The sequence below is a fragment of the Hypoxylon fragiforme genome (assembly GCF_022984875.1).
Source record: "Hypoxylon fragiforme strain CBS 206.31 chromosome Unknown GGS25scaffold_1, whole genome shotgun sequence".
Lineage (NCBI taxonomy): Eukaryota > Fungi > Ascomycota > Sordariomycetes > Xylariales > Hypoxylaceae > Hypoxylon > Hypoxylon fragiforme.
In genome coordinates this window covers 4,679,474-4,697,647 of record NW_026054756.1, presented here as the reverse complement: position 1 = coordinate 4,697,647, position 18,174 = coordinate 4,679,474, and the positions used below count along the sequence as shown (strand labels likewise).

The window sequence follows — 18,174 nt, the reverse complement described above, 5'->3', positions numbered from 1 at the left end:
CTAAATAAGGGTTTATCAATTAGCGAGAATTATAGGCCAACAGGGAAAAAAGTAAAAAAGCCCTGGAGAAAATTTAGTTAGAACAAGATTGCCCCTCCCCCGCCATTATATCATATTGCTTCATACAATGGTTTGGTAGGTAGGAAGATACCTCAGGGTACATAGAGGATATACATATTACAAATTCGATATTCATACACATCATTCACTTTGCTGGCCAGAAAGGCTTCTACATCTTCCTGAGTAGGTACCTAGCAGGGCATATTCTTCCACTATTTCTTCTATTTGTCATCTCATTTAATCGCATATGAATAAGTGATTAATTTATAAACAGAAGCTAAACCATTCAGGCTCATAAAAAACGATACAAGAGTGCAACATGGCAGGCCACGAATTCTCTCCCGCCAAAATTATATCCCTCGCAACATCCTTCGAAGGCTCATCTTTCCTGCAGGCCTTTCATGATGAGTCAGCACAGCAATTGGTGGTCCAATTTAGCAGACATATAGTAGCTCAGTCGCTTGAGAAGCAAACGGACCATGATTCCGTCTCAGGGACGATCAATGGGACCTATGATACCACACTAGCCATTCGCCTAGGGTTTGCATCTCTGAATGCTTTCCTGCAAGCAAATGTTACAGGCCCGGTCCTCGAAAATCCTGGGGCAGTCCAAGACATCTTCATCTCAGGCCTTGCAAAGGCAGAAACAGAGGCGGAGTCTTCAGGCGATTTAGTAAATCGAATAGAACCAGCCAGTGGAGAGGCGGCGATAGCTCATCTCAGGAGGCTTTGCCTTAGATCGCTCGATGTAGATGGTGTTTCCCCCTATCCATATATACCCTACGTTGAGCTCTTTTGCCTGTCGCGGTTCATCTTTACATCAAATATTATACTACCAACCAAGTCGCCTGAAACCGGTTCTGGCCCCAAACAATCACTATCTTCATATTTATCCTGGACTCGGCTTAGAATTCACCTTTGGCATTACAAACTTATATCGCAACCATCTTTAGGACCGGGGTCTCTTTTTACGAAGAGTGGTCGTTGGACTGATGTGCCCACCCTTCAGGAGGTCATTGAGACGAGCCTCTTAGAAGCAGAGACTTCTATGGTGGGCTCAGTTGAAAATGATGGAAACCCGGAACAGTCCCAGTGGCCCCGTGATTCACGCATTCAGTTTCGCTTAGAGGAAGCAGCCTGCCACGTCATGCTTGGAAATGACACAAAAGCTAGACAAAGCCTGAAAAGAGCTACTGAACTGAGTGGCTTTGTATACGCCCTTTCTGGCGCACTTGGGAAGCGTACCAAGTTCCAGGAGAAGAATGTCAGCCAACTGATTGTACTGGCAAAGAGTCTCTCCGTAGCACCCATATCGCCCAACCAAGACCATGAGTCGGAGGCAACACCAGTTGCACTACCACTAAATGATGATACTTTGCTAGAGAAAATCAAGTTTGATGATTCCCAAACGGACGGGGGGTTTACCTCTCTCCCCCAAGAGCTACAGGGCGTCAAACCAGAAGATCAGCCACAACTTCGTCCAGAGGACCATATCATTTTACTAGCAGAAGCTACTATAAGGGATACATTCTCTCCTTCAGATTCATTGACCTTGGAAGAAATCTTGCCCTTTGCCCTTCGTGTAATCGATGACAAATCTACCAATTGGCAAATTTACACCCAAGCTTTATTGACAAGGTCTCGAATTGAACTCAATAGAAGTCGAACCGTCGAGCGTGCGGTACTACAATTACAAGCTCTGGTGGACCAAGTGATTGTTGACACACAAGAGGTAATCCGTTCTCCGATCAATGGTGAGGATGATTCAAAGACCGAATCAAATATACCCAGCATCCAAGTCACCCCCGAGCACCAGACAGGCGCCTCCACGAATCCCCAAAAGCCAACATCATTTCTCCCCGTCGCCAAAGCCTCCGAGTTAGCGTCTCCACAGGAAAGACTACAATACGTCAACGCATTATCTTCCCCTCCGCGCTGGCATCTCGAGTCTGAGCTTGCCTATGCCTGGACTTCAGTTGGGTCCTTGGTCTCGGCCTTAGAGATCTTCAAACGATTACGTCTTTGGCCTGAAGTTGCGCTTTGCCTAGCTAGTAGCGCAGCGGCCGGTGACCAGGATGGCCGAGGAAGCGGAGGCGAAGAAAAGGCTCGAGCAGTTGTCAGATGGAGGCTGTTTCACCAGACTCCTAATGATGACAATTCTTCTATTATGGGAGACTCCATAGAGGGCAAGGATGATTTGGAAGATGCTGAGGTTGATATCTCTGCTCTAAAAGCATCCAATTTCAGCGGCCCCGAACGTTCACCGCCTCCCCCAAATGCTCCCCGACTGTTCTGCATTCTGGGTGATATCGAGAACGACCCCCAGCACTACCAGCGGGCTTGGGAGATCTCCAACCGACGCTTTGCGAGGGCGCAGAGGTCGCTCGGCGAGCTCCATTTACGAAAAAACGAATGGAAAGAAGCTCGAGATGCGTACCTACTCGCTGTCGGGGTTAATAGACTAAACCCTGAGATGTGGAACAGACTGGGTGATATCGAGTTGCGTCTTGGTAATTTCCCCAGAGCAGCCGAGGCGTTTCAAAGAGCCATCTCGACGGCGAACAATGTCTCTGGGGGAGAAGATGCGCGAACATGGAGCAACCTCGGGACCGCCTTTCTAAGCTGGCACCGTCAGGTCGTCCAGGAGAAAAAGGATCACCAAGACAAGCTCAAGAATGATGATCCGGTAGCCTTGGAAGATATGGTCAACACGAAGGAAGCAGCTGAATCAGGAAAGTCGGCTCAAAAGCTATTGCTTGACTCTCTAGTGGCTTTCAAGCGTGGAGCTACACTGGCCGACTCGAATTGGAGGATTTGGGATAACGTGATTACCCTCGCAGCAAGCCTATCACCCAGTCCTGATTTAGACGACGTAGTTCTTGGTGTGAGAAACGTGATCCGAATTCGCAAGGTGGAAGAGACGCTAGATCTTGACATACTAACCCTGCTTGTCAGGGAGGTCACCAAAACACCTGTAGTAGTAGCGAATGGCGATGGAGATACCGAGGGTCTCTACGAAGTGGCACGGGGTACGATAGAAAGCAAAGTCGTATCGCTGTTCGAAAACGATGTCGTGCCTCTTATAACGACTAACTCTGCCTGCTGGTCCCTAGTATCGCGACTACGCGCCTGGAGGAGGGATTGGGCGGGTGCGATAGACGCGGCAGAGAAGGCGTGGCGGACGGCCTTGGGTAGTGTAGGGAGTGCATTGTCTGCATCGAATGGGACACGAGGAGGGTTAGGGAGCTGGCTTATAGATCCCGAGGCATGGGACAGCTTGGTACAGAGGACATCGGAGTTGGTCGCCGCGTACGAGAACTATGGGTCCCGCGTGGAAAGCATTGGGAGTAGATGGAAAGGAAAGGCTAGGAGCGCTGTACGAAGCGTCATGGGAAAGGCAAAGGAGGCGTGGGAGGGAGATAGTAGGTGGCACATTCTAGAGGATATGATGGATGATTTGAAACTATGAACCTGTGAGTATACCTTAAAAAGCATCGTGGCTCAGATGGAATAGAGTAGGTTCACATTACAAATTAGAAGAAATAATGGCACAAAGGATGTGGCAAACATAATACCCAAGGATACTAGGTACGTAAGGCAGATACCCTGATATCTGGAAACTATCGGTATTGACTTTGTCATGGTAAGTCCAAATGAATAAGTCTTCCACATATGAGACAGATGATCCAGCGGTTACTTAAATGGGATGCATGTATCACGATGAACGCCTAAAGATATTGGATAGAATACCTAGTAAATAAGCTACTATTTCCAAAAACGCCTCTCATCTAAACCCAGAGACATCCCCCCTTAGTCGCAATTATCCATCGCCCTTTATCCCTTAACCCCTTTACATGTTTGCGCCTCGAATATGACCCGTTATTTCTCGATGATGAAAATATGCCCATACCTACCTACACGTGCCTGTCCATCCTGCCATTGCATATCCCAAAGACGCCATTCCCATCCATAATACCAAAGAAGACTTGGCGAAATGTAATTCTGGTTTGTAAAAGTATTTGGTCTAGCGAAGAAGCCCTTGAAAGATTTAAATAAAAGAAGAAATAAAAACATAAAACATAAGCATGTGTAGACATAGGTAGCGAGCTAAAAGTACAAAAAGTGTATGAAAAGGAAGCAGGGTATAAAACGCTCTAAAGAGGAAAGGAAATGAAAGCCCGTCTGTCTGATATCCATAGCGAGAGTCGCAATATCTGCGCCGTTGCGCCGTCCTATTCCTCGTCTGCCACTGCTTGCCCCCTAGAAAACTATCCAAGGTTACCTATCCAATGCCGTGTGAACTCCCAGGAACCATTCCAAGACCATCCCGACGGAAACCGAACTGCTGAATAGCGCCCCATTGTACAAAAGAGATACCTATTACAAGATCAAGGATGTGTGGGTTAATGAAGCAGAGAGAGAGAGAAAGAGAGAGAGGCCGAGGGAAAAGAAAATAAGAATAACGAGTGGTAATGCATGCGACTAGGCCGAAGGATAGCCTAGCTTGACGAAGTGAAAGACGATAGTAAGTAGGTAGTGGTGTGGTGGCAAGTGAGGTCGAACAGGTAAGTGTGTGAAGTCATATCTGCGCCGTGTTGTGGGTAGGTCGGTCATAGTAGATAATGGGAGTGGTCGTTTAATCGAACGAATGGAGTGTAGAACCACGGGTGTCTTGTCGGAGGCAAAAAGGGACCTGCGAACCATCTTGTAGATTCCTGGAAGCTAGTAACTCAGGGACCAGTATGCGCTGTAGGCACCAAAATACATGGCGCTGGAGGACACAAGTAGGCACCTAGGTTAGTGAATACCTCACCCCGTTGCTAGGCCTAAGGGTTCATCTTGTGTGTACCTAACGATGTTGCAAAGCTCAGTATAGCACAGGAAAGGCCATCCTCGTCATAACGAGATGAGAGAAAGGGTGTGTGCCCCCCATGATCAAATCAATCGTTGGCTGCTATCGTGAGCATGCAAGTACCTATCACCAGACGTTGTAAAGCAAACTCGGTCAGAACGAGGGTTGTGAGTGGCAGGCTAGAACTTTGCCTCAGTGAACCACTCCTGACATACATGGGTAATCATATCAGGAAGATAGTTCAAAGCTGCTCCACGAGATCAGTTGATAGGTCGGTTGCCTCAATATTGCTGCTGGAGCCTAGTATGTCCGTGGGTTTCTATGAATACCCACTGCACCCTATGCATTGTAGGTGGATCATTACACCTAGGCCAATGAGGGCAGAGGGTAGCATAGAGGGCGAAATGAGAGAGGTTAGGTACTGAGAGTATGCACTACTAGTAGTAGGCGGCTGCCGTGAAACATTCGTGTGTGAAGGGTCTCATCTGAGATGATGTGAGAAAGTTTGGACCTCGAGATCCGAGAGCGTCGAAAGAGGTTGGCTCCCGATGAATTTGACTAGGTATAGAGGTAGGTAGGGGAAGGGTATAGGGATGGTGATTAGCCCAGTGAGGAAGTCGTCAACGGCATGACGCAGATGGTGTGCATGATGCAGCACAGCGGCAGCGGCAGCGGCGCGCGCGCGCCCGATAGACCCTTTTGCAGCCAGCCAGCCAGCCAGCCAGACCCTTCAAACTAAACATATACACACACTGATTTATCCATGCTGCCCACATGGAGCTGTCTGCAAATTCGACGAGCTTGTGACCAATCAGTGGCAGCAGACTATGTAGTCTGTGCAGCTGCTAGTCATGCACGGTAGATCATCATGGCCCTCCAGGCAGGCAGGCTGGTAGGTCAACCCAAGCACCGGAGAAATAAGAGACAGCTGTATGATAGGCGCAAGGGGTGCAGGCAGTGCCGTACAGGGTGATAAATAGTTAAGGCAGAGGGTGACAGAGGGTGACAGAAATATAGGGGAGTAGGGTAGGTAAGGTAATCACGGGTTCGGGGATTCCCGTGGCCGCCCGGACAAAGGCTTAACCTAACTTAGTGAGGTTTGCGGAATACTAAGAATGATGAGCCGTAGGGATCTGATAGGGATGTATGTAGGTAATGGTTTTTTTTTTTTTTTTGGTGATGGTTTGGTTTGTTTCTTATTTGGTTGTGTTGCGATCAGATTTGGAGTACTGGGCAGAATCGTGATTGGTCGATGTGACAACAGCTGACCATGACCTTATACCCCCCCCCCTCCCCCCCTTTTGACCCCCTTTCCCCCCCCACCACACATCTGCATCTGAGCACACACCACACCATCTCACAAGGCTCTCTGTCTCTTTCTCTCTTTCCCTCTGTTTAGTGCCCCCCACCACACTCACACTCACTCACGTACAAATCTTTAAACATGGTAGCCTTGGCGTATTGCTCTCTTACGAATCGTCTTCATTCCCTGAACCCTGAACCCTAGGGTTCGAATTCCCCCCCAGTTCGCGAATCAAATAATAGTTAATCCTCGCTCGCTCGTTCGTTTATTCGTTCCGTTCCGTTCCGTTCAGTCGATGGGGATGGGTCGTGTTCTTAACAATTTGTAATTTGTTTAACCCCCCCCCCCCTCCCTCTCTGTCTCTTTGACTCTTATTCTTCTTCGCCCTCACACATACACACACACACACACACATACACACACCATGACCATGTTGATGCATTAACAACCCAAAATGATAGTAATAATAATAGCAATAGTAGGGTGGCGAGGGGTTATATGTTTCGCGTTAGGGATTAAAATACGGTACGGATGCGTTGAGCCACATTCCGGCGCGCCGCCCCAGAACCATGCCCCCCCCCCCGCCCCTATCTTCTTCTGGGTTTAGGTTTATTCTGTCTTGGTTCGGCGCCGGACGGACGAACGGATGGATGACTGGCTGGGTTATGGGTAAATTACTAGGTACTAGGTAGATAGGTAGGAAGCTAAGTAGGTAAGGTAGGTAGGCACGAAAAGGTATTCAACCTTGTCGCGGCACACACGTCCCGAAATAAGTGTGTGTATCTCATCTTTCTCTCTCTCCTGTGTGCGTGTGTATCTGTGCGAAAGTGTGTGTGTATCCCTCAACACTTTTTTTCTTCGCCATCCCTGATGGACGAACCAGGAGTAAAGGTAGGTCACGCCGCTATTCTCGGTGGCTGACATCACCGTACGCACTCGTCCCATACACATGACTATGGTGGTGATGGTGACTTGTCGTGTAGGCGGGAGCAGCTGTCGAGGCGTCGCCATACCCGCTCGACACGGGTGTCGCGTCCCAGCGCGTGTGCGTGTGCGGCATGCCATAGCTTGGCGGCGCCGGTAAGTGTTGTTGCGGGCGCGTATCTGCATGTCGGTAAGAAGGGGGTATGCTAGGGATCTGGATCCCCTGAGGCGAGTGAGACTTGAGTCCGGGCGATATCGTGCGCCCCGGGTAAGTAGCCCATCCTGATGGTGCACCACTCAGGGAACGTGGTGAGGGCATCGAGTGTGAATCGTGATGGGAGTAGCCTCCGTCAGAAACCGTTGGAGTGTGCGGTGGCCCGTAGAGGCCGGGACTTGTGCTGCTGACGGGGGTAAGCAATGTTGGGCCCGGGCCAGGGGGTAATGTGGATGAAGGGCATGCAGACTATAGTGGTAAAGGTTAGCTGATGAACTAAACAGAACAAAAAAAAAAGAGAAAAAAGCTCCCCCCCAAAAAAGAAAACCAAAGAAATAATAGCAGTAAAACAACAATGGAATTATGTTACTAGAATGTCCCAACTCACGTATTTAGAAATAATCTTCTTTAGCGCCGAGCCCAGAATCTTCCAGGGGAACACTTTGACGTCCTTCTCGATATTCCGCGGCTTGGGCGCCGGAAACCCCATGATGACCTTGAAGAACTCCTCGCTGTCGGGCTTCGCCTTGCTGACCGTCAAGGGGCGAAACCCCTCGAGATTCCGACGAATGCGGTTCTTCTCCTCGACCGTGAACCTGCCCGGCGCCGCCACCAGCTGCTCCAGCAGCGAGATCGTGTCCACGCTCGTCACGAAGCACTCGTCCTTCTCCGCCCAGTAGATGCAGCTTATGCATATGCTGTTGGGCGGCCGCTCGTTGACCGTGACGGGCTTGAAGGATGTTGATAGTGTCGAGGCTTGCTGCTTCCGGCTGAACATGACGATGCGCCGCCGGTTGTCCCACTCCTCCTGTGTCCACCCCGATGCCATCGAATCGAGATCCCCATTTATCTTGAGCACCGCCTTCGTCGAATAGATCGCGTAGGGGTTGAGCTGCGCGCCGCTGGACGATCCGGAGGCCTGTAACGTGCTCGTCCGGACAAGCTGGGGTGTGCTAGAGGTTGGGACGGGAAGGGTGGTGATGCTGCTAGGTCGAGTGATGGTAGTATGAGTGAGGGCCGAGGCGGGACTCCGTGAAGATAGAGAGTGGCCGTAAGTACTCCACGAAGGGGTCTTGAGCGGCGGTGGCGCCGGCCGCGGATAGTCGAGCGCGTAAGACGATCGGTGGTAAGTTCCTATCATACTGTCGTTGTTGGTGTAACCTGTGTCGTAGTTGGATGCGACGGTTTGTTGGGCGGTGGGAGCGTAGCCATATGTATTTGTAGCAGTCTCAGGGACCAGCTGGTCTGGCTCTTGTTGTTTCGTAGGGCTTTCCGCCTGCTCAGGTGATCTGGACCCCCCCTTGGCCCGCGTGACGTTCTCAGGCGGGCCATCCGTGGTCCCAGCTGGACTGTCGTGGTAAGTGAACGTGCCCGAGTCAACTGTCGCCAGAGTCTGTCCGTTTGTGCCTTCTATTAAAAGTGATAAAGGCACGCTGGGGCTGTGACTCCTCGTGTCTTCGAGCTGCGGTGCATCTCCGCTGACTACATACCGGGTCCCGCTCGTGTCACTCGCGTCCCTGACCGCGTGTGCCGGGCTCTTGTGGGAACCAAAAGCGAGGTAGAAGTGGCTTGTGAACGCCATCAAATCGTACGTAGCCGTTATCTTGACCGATACCTTTGTCCCGTACATGCCAGCTACCGGATGACACGAGTTCAGCGTAGGCACGATCGGTGCCATATATTGCCCGGCAGAGCTGTTGGCCGCGAAAGCCATCTGGTTAAGTTGCGCCGCAGCATTTTCGGATTGGTGGGCTGCAAATTGCTGAGCAGCGTATGAATATTGAGGATCATGATACGATCTCGGTGAATCAAATGCTAAGAAAATCGAATATCTCGTTAGCCCTTGGCAACAACCCCTTACAACATCTCAACAGCTAGTACATAAAATCTCGAAATGTCCGGAAATTCGGGGGTTTCCGGCTGCTGTTTCGAAGTGTTGATCAAGTAGCATCTGCATCAAGTACTCACCGTGCATTGGGGGCGGTTGAGGCTTTGAATATGTGGGCATAGACAGGAGACCCGGTGGGGAATCCCCACGAAGGTCTCCTCCGTTCGCTCTAGCGGCAGCCTCTTCCTCGTATCTCAGGATAACCGTCTCAGGAGACTCGAGTGCGTCGGTATCGACGATAATTGGCCTCTGAGTATGATATTGAGGCTGTAAACGTTTGGTCAACAGACTTCCCAAAGGTGGATTTGCTGCCAAGCGTGTCTCTTAGCCGTATGCTCGTTGACTCACCTCGAACAACTTGTAGGTTGGATACTCAAACTTGACAGCAGACATCAAGCTGTCTGTTCTGAGTAAGTCTGGGGGAAGTTGTAGATAGATTTGTTCCAAATGAAACGAACGAACACCTGTTTCGGGAACAGAATTACCAAGGACTTCGGGTCCCTTGTGTGTTGAGAAATTTTCCAAAAGGCGATTTCCTAGACTTCCTAAAAGAATAAAAATAATAAAAGTTAAGTGACCCTAGTTGCCAATGAAGGGTGGTTTTTTCTCGCTGTTAGATGGTCGTTCGCGCTCCGCCTGTCTTATACGCTGCCGAGTCTTTTTTTAGAGAGGATTTGATACTGTTCTCCTAATAGCAAATGCCAGTGAAACAAGCATTCAACGGGGGTTTGATAGGCACTATGAACGAAGAGTGGCAGATGCGTAAACGACAGAAACAGAGGCCGCTCTGAACTGACAACTTGAATCTCAACGAAGTTAGGTCCGCAGGATACTCCGGCGACTTGCTCGTTAAGGGGGGGTTAATATGAAAACCCCTTCTTTCTTCCTTCCGCGCAGGTCTGAAAGTCTTTGACGACTTAGTTCGCAGGAGTAGATAGGAGTCTGGTACCGTTCATTGGTCGAAACTGGTTGTTGGCAAACTATTTCTGAGTCGAGTCTCGGAAAGTGGAAGCATCCAAAACTCTTCCCCGCCTCCCAAAAGAGGATACTCAACTCCTTGGCTATCTTGTTCGTCTGGTTGCCGGTTAGTAACTTTTGGATTTCCTCTCAACGTTGTGAAGCTTGAGGAGAAAACGAGAAAGGCACAGCAGAAACCTGTTGGTTGGTTTTAAAAGCTGGCCAAGATAACCGGTCACTGCTTATAAAAGGCCTAGGAGTTCATGCGGGATAGTGGTGGACTAGAAAGTGATAATTGACCTGAAGCAATTAAAACAACAAAGGGCTATAACTTACGGTCTACAGTTAAAATCGGTTCGGTGTGGAGACTTAGTTCGTTCGTATGCAGCCTGCCCGAACGTGTTCGCATGAAGGTTGAGTTGGAAGGGCTGCAATCAGAAGTAGGCAGGTATCCGGGAGGTTCGCGTGTCCTATGTGGTTCGTGTCGTAGCTTGAACCAAAAGACACGAGCTGCCAACAACGAACAGGTAAACGGGCTAAAGAACTCCAAGTTGTCGGAGAACTTGTCAGCAAACGAACGGTGCTCAGAAAAGGGTCTCTGAAGTATGTGTGTGTGAGACGTTGTTCCGCAAACTGGGACAAGATGGGAAGGACTTCTTCGAAGGGAATAGCAACTGATAAAGAGACGAAAAGGATAAGTTACGAGACACATTTCTCGGATCGCCGTTGTGAAGTAATTGGGGCTGTAGTCAAGATTCCTGTGTTGTGTGGCAGGTCGAGACCATTGCATTACACAGGCATACTATCGATGTACCTTTTTTTTTATTCCAGGTCGCCAATCTCAAGCCTCCCCTGCTTTATTTTTATTACTAGTGTTTTTTTTTGTTTTTTTTTCTTACGTTTTCTTTCGTTCTTTTCTTACTTCGTTTAAGATACCCCCTCCATATGGGGTCTGATAGGCGGCCGCAGACTTCTGCTACCTTCATACCTACCTACCCTCCTAAAGTCTACCTACAAGTTTATTTACTATGGAAATTCGTGAGCAGGTGATGTTGAGTCGGGCACTTGCTTGTGTATGCAGCAACGATGATGCCAACCCTGGTGATGGTATAGACTGTAGAGGGTGGTCAAAGTAGCTACTAACAGGGATACTAGCCGTTGAAATGCGAGATTTCCAATGTCTTAAAGGCTGCAAATCATGCAAGGGTCTGTGATCGGGGAAGACTTGGGGTTGTGCTCCATAGTCAACAATACCATGTACCTAGTACTATGTAGGTATACTATGTAGGTATTATACATAAGTAAGTAAGGTAGAGGAGTGGATATGAATCCCCCACATTGGTTGAAGGGATAGGTAGATCTAAGGTACCGGTGGGTAGATTCATTGATAGATGGGTACTCTAGTGGCTTCATGTGGAACTCGAGGGGTGAGAAGTGAGAGAGGGAAGAGGTAGGAAAAGAAAAAAAAGAAGAAATGTGGATAAAAAAAAGCACAGAGCAGGTGAAGGGCACAGACGAAAAGAGCAATGACCTGATGGGAATGGCAACCTTGGACAAGGATGAGTCGACCTATACAATTTAGAAAAGGGTGTGTGGTGTGTAGTGGAAGAGGCGAGATTCCGTATGTAGGTAGGTAGGTATGTAAGTAGGTAAGGTATTGTATTGTACATCCATACGTAGATAGGTACCTACATGCACTATGTATGTGCTATGAGCCGTGCTATGAGGTATAATATCAGTCACGTATGTGCACCCATTTTCAAGAGTGGTGCCCATGGATGGGTATGGTCATCAACTGACAAGTCCATATAAGTTGACGTATTACGCAGAAAGGCAAGGTACATGTAGGTAGGTGTGTTGATATACTACTATCATACTATGTATGTATGTATGTATGTATGTATGTATGTATGTAGATGGATAATGTCCACCTGCATATACTATGTAGTTGCCGTGCCTCTAGATTGGAATTGCATGTTAGCTTCAAAAGCAACAAAATTGGCCGAAAACCCCAGCTTGAGCATTACACTTGTAAAGCAATTAGTGAGTGGATGTTGGATGCGGTATATCGATGAGATAATTGGCAGATGACGTGAGAGAATGGGTTCCATATTAAAATGCTTTTTTTTTTCTTTTTCCCTTTTTTTTTTTTCTTTTTTTAGTCATTTTCATCTTGTTAAACGCTTTTACCCAAGCTCATGTATGGGTCAAGAAGATGAGAAAGTTATGCTATCTGGGGTTTGGATAGAGATGGGGACGCGTGTGTTAGTTGTGTGTAGATCGATGGACAGGGTAGCATGGCTGAATTACCGGAAAAGGATAAGGTACTGGGGATATAATTGGCCAGCTTACATATTCCCATAGCTCATGCAGCTATTGGACGATCTCCGCTTGTCCTTGGCTTTGGTTGGGATGGGCCATCTAGGTGGGATGACCTTAGGTTACTAGATACTAGGTACATTTCTCTATCCTCGTGAACTACATATGTGACAACATAGTACTAGGTTAGGTAGCTCGTGAATGCTAGGAATCTGGGTACTTACTCAAGTACTTACATACATACCTATCCAACCGAAATATGTGCCACTCGGCAAGATGAGCTATTATGTTATTATGTGTACCTACCTACCTACTTAGGTAATTGTCGTAGATGCTAAAATAGAAGGGAAAGAGTAAAAGACATAAAGGATGTAAAAGACGGCATCAGCCGAGCCGTGTTGTGCTTCGTGAAACATTAACCCTTATTTTGATATTTCGGTGTTCTGTGAATTGAATTCGGAGAGCGAATATCAGGGAGGTTGTGTTACATAGGTATGTGAATGAGTTGAAGAGGCTTCCCCTTACTCATCTTGACCTCCTTTTTTCTTCTACCATTAACGTTGCGGTCAAGTCCTATACTACGTAGTAGATTCTTGGAGGCAAAAGAAAATCCTCATGCAGGAAAGTTGTTCGAGTGGTCCAAAAGATTATTCGGTCCTTTCCATCCACGGCTTGGAATGCTGTGGACAATTCTCTAGTCCGTGGGAAAGGCAAAAAAGGAAAACAAATGTCATTATAGGATCAAGTGGGAAAAAGGATGGCAATGAAACCAATAGGACTGACAGGTCATGGAAATTGACGTCCCGTTAAGAGATCCTTTTTTTTTATACATTTATTTTTGAAATAATCATCTAGGAGTGATGCCTTGTGTCCATTCGCAGCTAACATAAGGTGAAAGTTCGGTTTGGTGTGTTGTTCGGAGTTCGCCCTTGAATACTTTTAATTATTAACAAAACGAAGTTTACTAGAATGAAGTGAGAATTAAGTTATACTATATCTACATTTACACGAGCTACCCCTATTTAGAGGCATAGAGATATTATGGTTGGTATATGAGGTGTCATATCAAGTGAACAAAGAACGTAGGTTAGAAATTATGGCATCCATGCCATTTCGGATCAGCAACGATACATATAGTTGACAATTCTCATTAACGGAGATATAACATATAGTATGTCAGGTCCGGCGCATGCAATGTCATTTGTATGTTTGGTAGAGTAGCTTGTGGCGGCATCCCGGGCATGGGAGGCGTTGGTCTCAACCAGCTACTCAAGGTAGCTTACCGGGACTCGATTGACAACCCCATTTAATCATTTATTCCTTTAACTCCTCTGACACTCTGGATTTGGACTGTTAAAAGCCTTACCGCTAGAACCATGCATGCGCATTCATCCTATGCGGCGGCCATTGGGTCGGCGAATCGCCAACGCATAAGTGCGAGAGTGAAGCGATCCGGCTAACCCCCAGTACAACGAGAGGTACAACGTACGCGCAACAGATATGTATCCGAGAGGTAAATATCACTTTTCACGGGTCTTTACTGTCGTATAATGATCGCCATTGGGTAGTGGGGACTGTCCCTATTGCGGGAAGCTTAATGATGCTGAGGCGTACTGGATGAACCGGCAAGGAGTGTGCATACAGTACAATACATGAATACATGCATACATACCTACAGTAGAGGGTCTACCTACCTACATGTAGGTACCTACTCATCTCATAAGGCTTGCTATCCCAGTTGGCTGTATACCCAGTACCAACTTGGAAGAGATACAGATATAAAATAGTATTACGTGTGTTACCACAACTCGCAAGTTGAAATGTGCTACATGGGGGGAGTGACAAGTATGTAATCTACATCATGCTATCCTACAAGAGTCATGTCATTACATTGTCGGCTAATATATCCAGAACGACCTCCTTTATGAGGTCCGTAATTACAACCGACAGTCAGGTACCTGACATCCAACATTGAAGACGAAGGCTCTCAAGCTAGGATACCAGAGGATGCCGGTTCCAAGGCCCCGGGAAGCCTCCGAGTCCAAAGTCGCTTGACAAGCTATCTCACCTCCTTCATCGTGCACGTGAAACATCTTCACAAGGCTTAGCGACACCCTCGCACCTACTTTCCTCAGCTTCACCAATTCTCAGCAGCTCCAGACTAGATCGTCACACCTCCGCTGAGATCTTGGATACGGCCGTACATGGCGAGGCCTAAGGAAACGAGAGGACTCCATCGCCTCCATCGCCATAACCCCACAGAACCGCTCCCCTGGTTTAATGATACCTACGCGGGTGTGTGTGTATGTGTGCATTTTGAGTGTTGTACAGGAGTCAGCAGAGATATGGTATGATCCATGTGCTCGGTTGACAGAAAGCTTCGCATTGTTAGGTACCTAGGTAACTAGTAAGTAGGCATGTACCAGAGGATGTGGCGGGCGTGGCGTGGAGGGAGCTGGCGAAGAAGACCTTGAAGCGCGTCAACACGTCTACCTCGCTCCTCCTCCAACTAGATAGGAAAGGCGGGTGGCAGGTAGGCAGGTAAATATGTATCTCGTACGCCAGATATTCAAATCAATATTGCGAGTCCTGCATCTACCAATTGTCAATCCTTCATCTTTCAATAGACTTATGGCATTATAACTGCTAGATTAGTGCCTATGTCATATTGAAAGGGTTGTAATTGCCATCGTTATTACGACGATAGTTGTTATTCGGGCGAAAGCCTATTGCCAAGTATCCAAGTTGTACGCATGTTCTGCAAAAGAAAAAACGCCAGCTCGGGTCCCAGTAGTTTGGGCTAAAAGCCCGGTTGGGTCCATGTCTCGCGCATGCTGAACGGCTATGAACGTCTCTACCGTGCCTGGGTACGGTACATACTTACCCAGCGAGTCGTTTACCAGTAGCCTTAAAATCGAGGTTCCTGGATGTCGGGATCAGATATCTGATCCTGTCACACTCCATGGTTTGTCGCAGATTCGCGATGGAAGCGAAGTCCCTTGTATGTAACACGGTCCTGTCTCCTGGGACGAGATAATGTTATTATAGAGGTACACATGTACGACCGCGTATCTACTTGAAGTACCTAAGCAGAATGCTGACCTAGATGGAGGTATTGTATTGTATTGTATTGTACAGTACGCATACGCCGTATCTAGGTATGTATGCTTTAGTGCACTGCGGTCGCCCAATAGTTCAGCTCTCAGCTACTACTAGGTAGGTACTTGCACATAGTTAGTAAATACACCATCGGATATGCTACATGTATGTATTGATTTTCACATACCAACATAGGTAGGTCATTTATTTCATTCGGGTTATGTACCTCTATCAATATCAACCATATAGAGTCATGTAAGGGCTAGCACCATTGAGCAATAGCTACCTAGTAGGCTGGAGACTAGTAGTATCACTGATCTGCTCGCTGCCAAGAAGCGCCTACTCCTCCGGTGCAGCTATCTCCAGACGTCTGTACTACACCTGCGCAGGTAAGCAAATGTTGCATGTAGAAGTACATAACTCAAGTTAACTAGATGAGTATTAGCTATGGCGTTGAAGACGGCTAGTAATCGTAATCTACAACTTACACCGGGGAAGAAAAGCTCCCATGACGGCGATCAGTCACTTTTCTTGACGTAAGCCTCTTCCGAACCAATCCCAACAAGGCATAAGGGGAATTAATGACCTGCCTGCCTTCGCTGTGGAGTCAGGAAGAATAGGGAGGGGTGGAGCTGGAGAGTTACATGAGTGGGAAATGGGACGGGTGGTATTGTATGTAACTAGATGCATACAATACTACCATACCTACCTATTTATTTAACTACATACATGTACAATAGTAGGTATGTAAATGTACGTACAAGGATCTCAGCATTCGTGCATATGCAATCTTCTTCTGGGGGTTACTTATTAGTGTACCTAGTAGGTCCTACCTACGATACAATACCGCTCACATGCTCTCCTCCTGACGCATGGATGCAGCCACCTTGAACTGGAGGAACCCTACCATTCGGCTCAGGCCGAAAATACCTACCTTACCTACCTTAAGCCAAGCCATAGTACCGGCAGGGCTTCAGAGCTTATTTGGCCGACCAGGGGAAAGCTTTGAAGATCGATCCCTTCTGCTAGGAACCCCACTCCACCATTTCTGCCCTTTCCGCTTAGGAGTACCGTAGATTGGTTCGATACGACGCGATGTCATGGTAAGATCCATGGATCTACTACATACATACATACATACACTACACACACATACATACCTATCTCCAGATGTACATACTTCCCTGCCTTTACCTTCTTCCCTAAGGGCCGGTGAGATCAGGCCAACATAGTGCGGTTATACAAGACGCTGCGAAGGTCCGCACGAACCCGTACGTGGCTTAAAAAACATCAACATCTTGAACATCGCTTGCTACCCACAGGTTATAATGGATATCTATCTACCTATGTTATGGTACATAGATTCTAAATTATATATGTATGCGTTTCCCAAGCAGGTACCTACGCAAGTTAAGGTAGTTACCCAGATATGTATCTAGGTATATGTAGGGAACCCCATATTGTGGAGGGAAGATGCGTGTAAGTACATGAATATGTATGTGTATATGTACTGTAAGTAGGCGACACCGTGAACACCAATTTCATTTATCGCCAACAGCAGCTTGGCCAAGAACAGTAACGAGAAACGAGGAACACGCTTAGGTGCGCAGAGATTATGCAGCGACATATTGTTTCCTCCAGATCTCGCGCACTCCCTTTCCCTTGGGGTGTCCCCGATCCTGGCGCTTGGGAAGACGTAGCACCGTCGTGCTACATATGTTGTACGACGGGCACAGCAGTAGTGAAGAACATGGGACTCCCGCTGTCATAAACCCCTGCGACAACTAGAAGGAGGGAACCGACGATCTGGCAAGCATACTAACCCGCCTAGCTAATCTTCCTCGCCTAGATGATCTCTCTTCTTCCCGGTACTGCAATTCTTGCCTGGCTATTATAGTAGCATCAAAGCTTTTATATCAAGTTTTCAAGTCGATGGTTCCCGGCATGACCGACATAGGTACAGTTCCGGAGGCCTCTCTAGAACCTCCCAGCGAACAATAGGTACTCTAGGCTAGTAGGTACTACAATATCCTGATGCCATCCCCTGCTCCCTCTCGACCATCAAATGTAATCCATGATAAGCCTCGCATAATCCCATATATTAATGCGGCTAGAAAGGAAGAACGTGGATGGTCGAAGCAACTCAGCCAACTTATCGGGATCTTCGAAAAAGTCTAACGGCTTTGTCTTGCGTTGAATTAGGAGGGTGGGATGGCAAAGTTGAGACCAGACATCCTGACGTCCTGATGAAATATGTTTCGAGCCCTTGCAGCACCTATATACGCTGAGACGTGATAGCTCATATACATAGTAGTCTGCACGTTGTCGACATCCTTACAGAAACGTGGTGTTGTAAGCCACTAGGTAACTTCATGTGACTTTGGCAGTCAGTCTAATAAACGTTCGTTTCAGACCTTAGCGACTCATCTTGGAATTCGTTATAGATGGATAGCCAGTTAGAAAGCATCTTCATAGTGACACCGTGCTTACCTACCTACTTGGTACTTGCTTCTAAGCTTTCTTTGTTGTTGGCTTGCTTACCTGGGCCTTTGTCATAT

The 18,174-nt window shown here is 47.7% G+C and overlaps 2 protein-coding genes across 2 annotated transcripts; one reads left to right on the top strand and one right to left on the bottom strand.

The window, feature by feature from the left end:
* Positions 1–111: 111 nt before the first annotated feature.
* Positions 112–3,699, top strand: GGS25DRAFT_473333 (uncharacterized protein). The gene is made up of 2 exons (XM_049259522.1): positions 112–243; positions 335–3,699. The coding sequence occupies exon 2, from the start codon at positions 380–382 to the stop codon at positions 3,527–3,529; it is 3,150 nt and encodes a 1,049-aa protein (XP_049122154.1). The 5' UTR covers positions 112–243; positions 335–379; the 3' UTR covers positions 3,530–3,699.
* A 3,768-nt stretch (positions 3,700–7,467) lies between these two features.
* GGS25DRAFT_67806 (uncharacterized protein) lies at positions 7,468–9,991 on the bottom strand. Its single transcript, XM_049265954.1, has 4 exons — positions 9,590–9,991; positions 9,322–9,508; positions 7,708–9,168; positions 7,468–7,602 (listed from the first exon to the last, which is right to left on the bottom strand). The coding sequence occupies exons 1-3, from the start codon at positions 9,632–9,634 to the stop codon at positions 7,715–7,717; spliced, it is 1,686 nt and encodes a 561-aa protein (XP_049122153.1). The 5' UTR covers positions 9,635–9,991; the 3' UTR covers positions 7,468–7,602; positions 7,708–7,714.
* Positions 9,992–18,174: the final 8,183 nt, after the last annotated feature.

What these genes read in the sequence shown, in the direction of transcription:
- GGS25DRAFT_473333 (XM_049259522.1), top strand. Translation starts at nt 380, where the DNA reads ATGGCAGGCCACGAATTCTCTCCCGCCAAAATTATATCCCTCGCAACA.
- GGS25DRAFT_67806 (XM_049265954.1), bottom strand. Translation starts at nt 9,634, where the DNA reads ATGTCTGCTGTCAAGTTTGAGTATCCAACCTACAAGTTGTTCGAG. An exon ending in CAACCTACAAGTTGTTCGAG is followed by an intron (nt 9,509 to 9,589) that starts GTGAGTCAACGA and finishes AAACGTTTACAG; the next exon opens with CCTCAATATCATACTCAGAG. An exon ending in TCAACCGCCCCCAATGCACG is followed by an intron (nt 9,169 to 9,321) that starts GTGAGTACTTGA and finishes CGATTTTCTTAG; the next exon opens with CATTTGATTCACCGAGATCG.